Genomic DNA, 12,645 nt, shown 5'->3' with positions numbered 1-12,645 from the left:
GAAGATGTTTGTGTGTTTACAGCTCTGGTTAACAACTGCAACCCACTAATGAGGGTCAAGGACTAAAAATGTGGCCTCAAAAATATTTGTGACACTTTTAATTGAGTATGACCATTTGTTTGTCCATAGCCATTTGGATTCTCTAACAATGAAATAAATCCTGCTTACCTCCCGTCTTAGCAATGATTTGAAGGTCTGGAGAGAGAGGTCCATCACCTACTGAAGTATAGGCCAAGACCTTGATGTAGTAGGTCTTATTGGGGATGAGGCCCTGGATGGTGACAAAGTTAGATCCCCGAACAATCTGCTTCTCCCAGAGGTTGACGTGTTGGGTGGAATCCATGGTGTAGTAGACTCGGTAGCCCATGATCTGCCCGTTAGCCTCCTCTGGCTCGTCCCAGTGGATGACAGCAGTGGTGGTGCTTAGCATATGTCCTCTCACCTGCCTTGGTGCAGTGCTGGGTGCCTGCTCAGCTGTTTTGGCCTCAATGCTCTCACTGGGTGGTCCTCGACCGATGTTGTTCACTGCCACCACCCGAAACTCGTAATCAGAGTACGGACTGAGGCCTCCCACGCTGTATCGAGTGGTAGCTACACCATCAATCTCCTTGTACAAGTCCTCTGAATACTTGGACTTGTGTTGGATAATGTAGTAAGACACTGGTTCAGGGTTGCCAGAGTCCCAAGTCAATGTTATGCTGGTGGCTGTGCGCTCTGTCACCACAGGAATGCCGGGGGCCTTGGGCAATGCTGTGATGATTATTATAACATAGATATTAACAGACATGCAAAATACACAGCAAACATCACAAAGTTATTCCTCTGTAGAGTAATTCATTTCATTTTATAATACATAGAGATTTTATTTTAATTTGTAGGTAGTTGAATTATATTGATTACAATTAATTTATCAAATATCTGGAGTCATAAGAGTGCGTTCTTTTGTGTGGGTGGATAGTTTTAATATTATTTCAGTATTATTTCTAGTTTACAGGTGTATAAACTGTGTGAGATTAAAGGCTTCCATACCCCCTGTTCAGCAACTGAGAATGCTGTTGTTAATCTCAGATTTCCCTGTGTTTATCACTTTAATAATTTAACAGGTAAATTTATTGCTTTAATTCCCTGCACCATGGCACATGGCAAAATATTTCAGAGCAGTATATTGTCTTTATATGCCATCTGAAGTGTGCTTCTGGGGGAGCATAATGGCAGACTGCTATATTATGACTAATATCTCTGTTGTGTCTAGGAAAAACAAAGCACAGTGTGTGTGTGCTAGTCTGTCCCCTGTGTGCATGTGAACACGGCGACACCAATCTAGGATATCTTTCTAGTATGCTGCAGTGTAGATATGATTACACTCAGATAAGTCCCATGTCTACAGAGGAGACCAAACAATACTCACTACGTTTCACCCCCCCACAACCTCTTGCTAACAGAAATGGTGAGCTTGTGGCTTTGTGGTTCTCCAGCTGAGAGATAAGCACTTCACTATATTCTCAATCTGGCATCTAATGCAGTGAGGCTGGTGCCAGAGCTTGTCTAAAGCTTTAAGGAATCTTCCACAGATGACTTATCATGACAGTAAGAGGTGAATAACATTCTTTAAAGCATTGCCAGTAGTCTCTGCTTGAATAGTTTACTCCTAACATGAGCTATATATATACAGTACTGTGCAATAGTTTTAGGCACGTGTGAAGAAATGCTGTCAAGTATGAATCCTTTCAAAAATATAAAATGTAATTGTTTATTTTTTTCAATTTACCAAATGCAAAGTGAGCAAACAGAACGAAAATATAAATCAAATCAATATTTGGTGTGGTGTGACTACCGTTTGCCTTCAACACAACATCAGTTCTTCTCGGTACATTTGCACAAAGTCAGGGATTTTGTTGGATCATAGTCAGGTGTATGATTAACCAATTATATAAAACAGGTGCCGATGATCATTCATTTCATATGTAGGTTGAAACGCAGTCATTAACTTAAACAGAAACAGCTGTATAGGAGGCTTAAAACTGGGTAAGGAACAGCCAAACTCTGCTACCAAGGTGAGGTTGTGGAGGACAGGCCATACACCATGGCAAGACAGACCACAGCAACAAGACACAAGGTAGTTATACTGCATCAGCACAGAACTAGCAGTAACCAGTAGGACCCAGGTATACGCATCCTCTGTCCACAGAAGTCTGGCTAGAAGTGGTATTTATTGAAGAATTGTGGCCAAAAAGTCATACCTCCGACGTGGAAACATGGCCAAGCGATTCAACTGTGCACAAAAACATAGGTGCTCTGGACTGGTGAGTCAAAGTTCAAAATATTTGGCTGATTTGGGGTTGTATTTCTGCAATCGAGTTGGGTTTTGCTCAGGATTAATGGTGTCCTCAATGCTGTGAAATACAGACAGATTTACAGACTTATCCATCATGCAATACCATCTGGGAGGCATCTGACTGGCTCAAAATCTATTCTGCAGCAGGACAACAACCCCAAACAATACAGCATGTCATTAGGAACTATCTTCAGCGTTATGAGGAACAAGGAATCCTGGAAGTGATGGTAGTCTGTCTGGGATCAAATGAATAGACAGAAGAGGTTCTCCAAGATGTTTGGAGCAACCTACCTGCCAAGTTCCTTCAAAACAGTGTGCAAGTGCACCTAGAAGAACTGATGGTGTTTTGAAGGCAATGGGTGGTCACACCAAATATTGATTTTATTTATTTTTTTCTTCTGTTTGCTTACTTTGCGTTGTGTAAATTGATAAAAAATAAACAATTGCATTTTATATTTTGAGAGCATTCTTACTTACAGCATTTTTACAGCATTCTTTACCTTTCACTGTTATCTGTGCCACAGCCTCTATTACCCCCAGGGTTGACATCGCCACACAGGTGTAGTTGGCAGACTGCCGGACGTCTGTTAGCTCCAAGACATTCCGTCCAATGGGCATGTCGTCTTCTGGCGTAAGGTCTTCAGCACCTAGCATCCACTTGACATATGGCATGGGAGAGCCCACTGCCACACATGTGATATTGACACTGCCGCCTGGCATGATCTCATTGTCTGTAGGTGGAATGGAGAATCGCGGTGGCACCCGGCGTACTGAAAAAGACAAAACATGGTGTGAAAACCTAGCAGAAAATACAACTGAAAACCTTGAGCAATGTTCTCCTTAAATGTTGCCAAAAGAAAACTGCCATTCAAATATTTATACATTGCATAATAAGAACATTAGCAGAATTCTAAAAGTTTGATTACAGTACAAAATAAAGTTGTTCAATGAAGATTAAGAAAACATTCAAACATACTTGATCTAAGAGTTAAGAGATTTCAGTGGTAAATGGGGTAACACCAACACAAGTGCCATGCACAAAATACTGTATCAGATACACAGAACTGCACAAAGTGCTGGAGAGTCGACAGCACTCCACAGTTGTATGCAAAGAAACAACTTTTAGGCTGCCATCTTCCAGCTGATGTGAGATAATGTGCCACATCACATTCTCTCATCACACAAACATAGATAATGCTCTTGAGAAGTTACAAATGTATTGGGTGGATTGGTGTTTTTCTGTGCTTCTCAGGCTTAGTCCAAAGTAGAAACTAGGGCTGTCAAATGTTATGCATTTACACTATAGAGACAAACTCACAAGACTAAGACATACCTCTATTGTAACTTTTTATGAACAGAACAGCTCAAAGGATAACAGTAAATGTATACATGCTTTCTTGATGCTGGTGACCTCAGTGACGAATGAGAGATCTTAAGCTTTTCACAAGAGAGCCAGTTATGCTGGCACTTAAAGAACTAACGTGTCTGTCAACACTATAGTCATGACATTTTCCAAATCAGTCCGTGCTTGTGAATGAATCAAAATCAAAAACATTAACATTCAAGAACATTTCAACAGACCTACAGGCCTCTAAGTGCAGTTTAAGATAACGGTCTGAGAAAGATAATTCAGCTTGAAAGTTCTCAAATTCAACTTTAGCTTTACTTGGGAACATGTCACGTGTCAAGGGTTTCTAGGAAAGCCACGTGTTGTATAAGGAGATAAGGAGATGGCCTGAGACAGACATCTGCAGGAAACATCACTGATTTTTATTTTGAATGATAATGATAATTTACAGCAATACTGCTATTAATCTGGATTAAAAAAAACAAAACATTTGACATCTCTAGTGTATACACATTCCAAAAAACAATTATCAAAAACAACAAAATAAAAGAAATGAAATAAAAGGCTATGTATAACATCCACAATGTACATAGACAGCTTCAAGGCTTTTTGGGAAGGAGCAAGAGTCTGTCATGCATACAGGAACAAGACATGACTTTGTGAAGCAACCATGTGAGGGAGTCGGTAGGGAGACGGCTGCAGGAGCAAAATAAATAGTAAAAGGGTCAGAAGGAAGATGTGGGATCACTCAGTGTAAATGGAGGGACAGTGTTACATTGCTGTAAATAGCTAAACATTCTGGGAGGAGAAGGCAACAACATGTTAGGACAAAGGTTAAATGAATGGACATAAGGAAAATCAAGACAATAGATTCTTTCTCACCAGGATTTGTATACACAGACATTTAAATATAGATGATGTGTGGAAACTAAGGGACTTAGGCATAAGGGAAACAGAAAGGGACTAACAGGTGTTATAAATGAAGGGAGGATTGAAATTAAGCAATGTCAGTGTTACTGCTTATGGTATTTGAAAGATTATTATTAGCTTGGAGCTTAATAAAAGTCTGTAGTGTGCCTTGAAGAAAACCGTTAAAGAAAATATCACTTGAATGTCTGAATACTTGTTTTTATTGCATGTTAAGTTGACCCTGCTTTATAAACAGCGTCTATAGTAGTTTGTGGTGTTATGGTACTTATATGTGCAGGTACTTACAATACTTGACTGCAACATAGGCAGGCTCTTCTTGCTGCCTGCTACTAATTTACAAAGCCCATTCTGTAGAGCAGACTGCAGCTCTCCAGAGAGGAAAACTAGGGGGAACTGCTTGCATTATTAAATACAGCGTTTCTCTCACTCAATATATAATTAATATCCAATTGGATCACACTCCCCACAGACATAATATTATCCTGCTCATTTGAATATCATTACATTTGTCAAGTCTTGTGGATAATGCTCTAAATACATCATTCTTTCATGACTTCCAGTGCAAAAACATCCTCGTCAAGAGGAAGTGTGTAATCTCTGAGTGCAAGGTTGTTTTTACAGCTTGGCACTTGACTTTCGTGACAGTTACAATAAAGGACGGCTTTTGCTTTAACATTTTTTAACTCTGAGAAACTTCAATTCAAGAGGGAACCGCAGGGAACATTTGAGTGCAGTGATGCTTAAATGGCTGTATAAGAATGATTCAGTGGAACAACCATGCATCTACGTAGAACAGGAGCAGATCCAGGAACCAATAGAAATCAAGGACATTGGTCTTCTTGGTGTTATGTGTCTTATATTTTGTTAGATTTTTCAGGTAGAATTTATTTTATTATTAAATTGTCATTCATTTTTTTATTGCATTTATTGCATTGACCTGAGGTGGTGTTAGTCATCAGAGAAATCAAACAGGAACACTGACATGGTAAGGGTTGGGGCAAGGACTTGGGAAAGAGAATGACTTGCTCAAGCATTAAGTGGTGACCATGCAAATCGATCCTCAGACTGATGCAAATATCATTCCTACCACGCCACCTCAAAGATGCAAACATGCACCACCTGTTGGACAGTCAAGCATTCTGACAAAAACCATTCTTAATGGGAATATGAACATTGATTGTGCGACAAAGATAGAAATAATATCAACAGAGGTCAAAAATTGAGATTCTTTTGTGGCAAACAAATGAACGTCTGTTTTGTGTTGTGTTCAAAAAGTAAAAACACACCAACCTTCTCGCAGCTCTGAGGGATGTAGGGAATTTGATGCAGAACAAAATGAAATAAGGAGAGGAGAAAAACAAGGGAAACACAGAGAGTAAAAAGGCCATGTTTTAGGTGTTCAAATTCTATTTAAACAATTCGAAGGACTGTCTGTCTCTAAGGTGCAGGGAGCCCCTTGTATCTCCCTGACACCAAGATTACAAAACATAAGTCTGACCTATCCGAGCTCAAACATTTTAAAGAAGAAATAACATTTACTTTATATTTACAAATTCTGCCCGAGCCATGTGGTTAGCTTATTGATCATTTAAATGAATGCATTTTGCTTTCCTATATATTGTGTATAATGTCATTTGGGAGCCCGATGGTAATTGATGATTACAAAAGCTAACCATAGGACTGAAGAGCATTGCAAAATTTAAATGAAAAATTTAAAAAAAATAATGAAAATTATATATTGACTACATGTGTATTGCTAGCAAATTTAATTTAGACAATACTTGACAACTGGAGGAGTGGCGGTGGGCTTGGTATCTAAAAGCATATAAAGCCTTGACTGCTCCCTGCAAGTAAATGTTTGAAGCAGTAACAACAATTTAACTTAACTAAAAAAGGTTCACAGCTTATGTTAAAAAAGATTATTAATAGCAAGCCACTGCTGCCACTCCACCTGTACAATTTTGTATTAATCAAAAAGATTACACTATATATTTCACACTGTGCTGCATCCAATAAAAACATTTTTATAAGCTGTTTTTTTTATATGGAGTAGATTAATGGCATACCCTCTATATTAATGTAATTTTATACAGTTTTAACTTTTTAATAAACTTAATTTACATTTTGAAGTCGCTGACAAAAGATGTGAGATTAAAGGTGTCCTTCTAATGTTGATCAATTGGGGGGAAAAAGGCCAGAAAGGGTCTGTACACTGCAGGGGAAGGAGTCAGGACTCATGGAGGAAGGTCGTCAACCTTTTACCACCTCCAACCGTCAGGTTTGAAAGGCAATTAGTAATTTAACACAGCGAGCAGTCTAGTCATTGGTGTTACTCAGGATAATCAACAGAAAGGACCAGAAACACATAACGGCGCAGAAACTGCAGGTTCAAATCAGTGCAGGTAAGTCAAGTGCAAAAAGAAAAAAAATAAAATAAAATATCAATCACAAAATCAAAAGCAAAGCATACTTACAATGGCCAATTTGGACTTGGCCCCTGCAGACTTTTACTGGCTGACTTCCTCTCATGAATTTTTTGAGAGAAAGTTAATATAATGTCTGATAGAAACATGCCAGTGTTGTTAAAGCTTGTTTCCTACCTCTGACATAAAGATTAGCTGGGGCAGAATAGCGGGTTCCATCGTTGTTGGTCGCCACACACTCATACTTCCCCTGGTCAGACTCTTCGCTCTGCTCTATCTGGAGGGCTCCTGGTTGGGAATAGCAAATGGAGTAGCGGAGTATGTTTGATTAAAATGATGTTGTTCATGTAAAGTTCACTAGCAGAAAGAAAAGAAATTGTTTGACCTCAAGGAGGCCAACATCAGCCTCCTTCATTTCTAGTTTTGCTTTGTCCTTTTAAGCTTCAGTAGTTGAACACTTTGAGAAAAGTCGTAATTAAACAATATCCAATAAACTGCATGAATGAAGTACTCCATTCTTGTATCTGTAACTATAAACTCTATATTTTAAAGTTTAACCCCCATCATTATCACAGCTTGATCCGCTGGCTGAGGTAAAATGGAGACTGTGTTATCATACTATAGTTGAGGAATAGCTGCAAGTGGTAGTCATGCAAGACATTGCAATACAAATATATTGTTCCTCTTAACAGGCCTAAATTAACAACAAGGGAAAAGAAAATAACACATTGTCAACCAAATCCAAAAGAAAGGAAAAGAGAAAAACCTAAATTATCTTTTCTCTGTAAAACATTTACCTTGTTGATGACTTCTTTAGAGAAAAAGCCTGATTGCTTATAATGCTATTAGGGTCTAAAAAGACACTAATCGAAGTGCCAATGTCAAAAAAATGTCATAATTTCAAGAACAGGGGCAAGTCTTTCAATATACAACATGTCACCGGACTGGTCAATATGGGGATGAGTGATACTGCTTCAGGGAAACATGGATCAAACAAAAGAGGTTTACAGTATAAGAAAGCAGCATAACAAGGAAGGACAATTGAAAGAAAGAATTTTAGGTATGAATTTTAGCATATTCAATCACAGATCAAGTGTAACATTCACCTAGCTGAATAATTTGGGACTTCATCTTGGTGAAGTGACTTTCAAAAAATGCAGCCCATACAAAAAATTGAAAAATGCTGCTCATATATGTGGAAAAATGTTAATTAAAGTATTATGTAAGGCAAAACCAACATATAACCCTCTGTAACAAAAGTTTTGACATGCAAATCTTGGCAAGAAATGTATGTCGGCACAACTTACAACCTTCTGACAACCCTTAGCTGAAAAATAAAATGCATTTGTATTAGAAGACAAAATTCAAAATATCGGCTTGAGCCGACAAGAAAGTAACCAACCACTGCTTTAGCTTGTGAAAGCTACAAAAGACACCCATAAAAATCCACCAATGGGATCAGCAGTGTGGTGTCACATGACCAAGGGAAAAATGGCTTTATGCATCAACAACTCTCCAGCTTCATGTCACACGGCAAAAATGAGCCAATCAGGTCCTCGCCAGACTCTACTGTTTGCCTTCCCCAAACCCTGAAGAAAAAAAGTCAAAAAGTAAAATAGTCTCCAAACCCAAGAAAAGTAAGAAAAATAGGTGAAAGAGAAAAAAAGCACCGTAGAAACTTTATCAAAAAAGTGGTTGTTTGGGCTTTTTTGTAGAGGTACAGGAGAGGAAAGCAAATAGAAGAAATGGAAAAAAATAGTTTGCAAAGATAGAAAGAATTCTTTGGGAAAAAGAAGCAGAGGAGAGGCAATGTTGTCTTCAGCATGCCTGCGTGATTCCACAGCATCTGTGCATATTTTTAGTGCTGAACAAGAACAGCTAAGGGGGAAAAATGCTTGGTTGTTTTAGTTGGACAAAAAGAGGGACACATGATTCGCTATGGCCAAAAAGAAAACAAAAATGAACAAAAAAATTATAGTTTAAAAAATAATTGTCATTGGATATGCTTATTTGAGCCAGGGCAAGCATATCACAACTGAGCTAAACAGGCTCTTGAAACCAGAATACAAAGGAGTAAATAAAGCATAGACAAAAAGATGGAATACAAATTTAGTCAACGAAACAGGACAAATAAGAAGGAAGGTCCATATGAATGTAATGGGATTTGGTCTTGGTAAACAGGACAAAAATGGAGGTGATTCGAGTGAATGGATGGGTTGACAGCAAGAATGAATTTGTATTATTTTCATTCTGTGAACGTCAGTTCAGCACTCTTACCTCTTATTGGTGTACCACCTGGGTGGATAATATGAATGCAAATAAGATTAGAAAGAAGAAGCATTAGTACGAGTAGATAGAGGCTGGGGGCTTTGGAAGAAGAATCAAATTAGATTTAACAGGGTACGTAAATAAAGGTACTAGAGGAAAGAGAAAGGAGAGAGAGAATAGGAACTTTTCTGTACTCTACTGGCAAAGAAAGACAGGATTCATCATAGAATAGTCATAGGTCAGAGAGAGGAACTTGTACATTGATGTACCACGGGGAGGTGCCATTTTGGAAGTGGCAATTGCTTCTGAAGACCATCTACTGAAGGGAAAGACTTTGAGGACTTTGTGTATGAGATTGAGAGCAGACATATTTAAAAAACAAAACAAAAAAACAAACTTGAGATCCCTTTGCTTGAACTGAGCTATGCAGAACTGGTCACCTCCCTAATATTCTTGAAATTACCATACCTATTTGTGCTGGTGTTAATAAATAAGTGAGTAAGTGGTGGGTCAGTGAGTGAGTAACAAACATGTGAGGACAGGTTATTACCCAGGTCAGTATGTGACAATACTAAGCTTAAGTTGAGTGATAAAAATCTCTCATACTATAGTCATACTATAGCTACTATATGGCAGTGATAGGACACTTGAACACCGTGGGGTGAGGGAAGAGTGTGTGTGCCTCTAATAGTAGCCCTGCAACTAAACTTAACTATCTGTTAGTAAAATGCATGCCATGCATTTTAATAGTTGTTGGAAACATGGAAATTAGTGGGGGTGATGTGTGCTTTAGAGCTAAGCACTTACCAAAGGATTCTGTAGATTTAAAAATATAGAGAGAAGAAAGACAGCATAAGAATATGATTATGTTCTTTAAGTAAGTTTAGTTAACAAGGTTTGGTTAATGCTTTAATAACTGTATGTGAATCAAAGTCGCACATTAGAAATAAGGGTTAATTCTACACAGTTCTGTTAAACAAGTCAGCAAGGAAATAAGATTAACAAGACGAGTTAACAAAGGACAGCTGTGAAATCTGTGAAGACAAACATACAAGACTTAAAATTTACAAGTAGTTGTGCTAAATGTGTTGCCGTTCACTGGCACATAAAGCGGAAAGAGAAAATAGAATAATCTCTTTTTTGAGATACTGAAATCAAACTTGGGATATTCGGGCGAATGGGTATATTAGGGTATGTCACAGGCAAATAAAAACAAAGCTGGCATCTACACATTAAAGCAGGGGCTGTGAATTCAAAGAATCAAGGGGTAAAGGAAAAGCCTTATGAACTTTTACGCACTACTGTGGCTGTTCAGAATTAGATGTGTATCTTTAACCTAAAAAAAGTTATTATATATAGCAAATATTTATTCAAAGGAGGTTTAAGGATCCCTCTTTGGAAAGTATAATTTAATCAAAAGCACAAGGGTGGTGATTAATTTGCTTTTCAGAATGTTTTCCTATTTTAAAATTGTGCACTCCTTAACAGATTCTGAATGAAGCCAAATGTTGAATATTAATTGTTAAAAAAAGACATAAGAAATGAAGAGAATGGATCCAAAAAAAAGTACTGCACCAATGCAGTGGAAATGAAATCAACACAAAACAGCAAAAGAATTCATTGTAAAAAGTCACAGCAGTGAGCAATGAGGGCAGAAGTTAGGGCAGAAGCCAGCAAACACAGAAGGGGAACAATCCCAACAGCCCATGACAACACTGGAAGACAAAGGGAGACACACACATACAGACAACACACACCAGGGCATACAGAGAGTAGAGGACAGGAAACAGTAGAAATAATGCCATTACCTACAAAATGAAAAGCCAAATGAGAAGTTAAATTATGGGAGGAAGAAGAGAATGAAAGAACAGAGGAGACAACAGGGGGAGCAGATCAGATAGAGGATAACAAGAAAGAAGACTCCCTGTTTTGTAATTAAGTTTTCAACAGAGGAAACCTACCTGATCTGAGCTGTTTAATGCGTCCATTGTTGTTGGTGGTGTTGACGGGGAGGAAGTCTTTGAACCAGGAGATGTCAGGGTCGGGGTTGCCACTAGCGGCACAGAGCATGGTGGCGGTGCGTGTTCGCTCCACCACTTTCAACTGTGGGCCCATGTCTATGGTGGGGAAGCCAGGTGGCAGCTGGTCCTCTGGAAACAGATGAAGGACAGGTCATATTCAGAAAGTCAGTGGTCTTCCTCAAACCCTTTGCAGGGCTACTGAGCAGAGAGAACCTGGGGAAATTATATTTATATGACTGCAGAGCAACAAAACAAGTGAAACATAAAGCAAACAGTAGAGAGACAATGAGAAATACCTAAAATGTTTGGCAGTGTCTTGCTGCGATCTGCTGAGAAGATAACTTGCATTGCTCCTTGCTCCAAACATTTTTCTTTTAGCAAAGCAGAGGTCTAGAGCAAGTTTGTCTGAAGCTCACCGCTCTAAACAGGAAGTATTTTGGCATGCAGCAAGTGATGCTCTTTGAGAAGGCGCAGAGTGGAATATTCTATACACCATGAGAACCCCATATGCAAAATGTCTGCCTCTCTGCAATGTTAGCTAAGTGTTAATCTGCAAAACAAGACCTGCTCAGTCTGAATGCCAATGAGGTTTATGTGCACCTTTAAGTTTTCCTTCTCCTGCTGTGATACGGCTAATTAGTGTCTTCCGTTGCTCTCGTAAACGGCACCTTTTTGGAGACACTTTCTTCATTAAATTTTCATGAGGAGACATCAGTCTGGAAACAGCTTTGAGATGCCGTAGCCTTCACACAGCCAAACGACAATCATGGCTGCCTTCCAACAATGCTTTTGGGTATCTGGCATGAGAAACCACCTCGATGGATAAATCTTCTCAGAAAGAGACTGTATTACAAATGAGTGACTTCAGACTGAACTGCAAAACTTTCCGATGCAACTCTGTGTCCCTGCCTGACCTGACGTATTTTGACAGTGATGGAAATGTATTTTTGTTGCACTCTCTTTAGTCTTAAATTGGTTTAATTAATTCCAATCCTATATAAACCGTGCTTTCAACACTGGTCATTTTCTTGGCAGTTGCGCACTGTTAGTTATGCAGGACATCTTGACCCATGCATCCATATATGGTTCATCACTTTAAGTCCTTGACATGGAAGTTTAATATATATATGTTATCTTTTATCCCTTTCAGTATCCATTAAAGTAATGAGAGATGCTCTGGCTTTACTCTTGTTAAAAGTTTGTAGGTATTTGGCACTGGGTTTGCACAAAATTGATGTGGTGCTCATTAAAACAATAACCACTTGGTCAATTCACAAAGTGGCCATATTTATTGAACACCATAGTCAAAGCAGTTAAGTT

At 38.7% G+C, this 12,645-nt stretch overlaps 1 protein-coding gene across 9 annotated transcripts in view; it reads right to left on the bottom strand.

The window, feature by feature from the left end:
* Positions 1–12,645, bottom strand: part of LOC139222766 (receptor-type tyrosine-protein phosphatase delta-like) — a 195,457-nt gene that overhangs the window by 39,278 nt on the left and 143,534 nt on the right. For all 9 annotated transcript variants that reach the window (XM_070854619.1, XM_070854621.1, XM_070854622.1 and 6 more), the window contains 4 exons: positions 11,266–11,454; positions 7,214–7,324; positions 2,836–3,105; positions 169–750 (listed from right to left, as the gene is read on the bottom strand). In XM_070854619.1, the coding sequence (XP_070710720.1) occupies positions 169–750; positions 2,836–3,105; positions 7,214–7,324; positions 11,266–11,454 (1,152 nt within the window). The remainder of the gene's footprint in view (positions 1–168; positions 751–2,835; positions 3,106–7,213; positions 7,325–11,265; positions 11,455–12,645) is intronic.

Source organism: Pempheris klunzingeri, chromosome 23, assembly GCF_042242105.1.
Source record: "Pempheris klunzingeri isolate RE-2024b chromosome 23, fPemKlu1.hap1, whole genome shotgun sequence".
Lineage (NCBI taxonomy): Eukaryota > Metazoa > Chordata > Actinopteri > Acropomatiformes > Pempheridae > Pempheris > Pempheris klunzingeri.
This window is presented reverse-complemented; position numbering and strand designations above follow the sequence as displayed.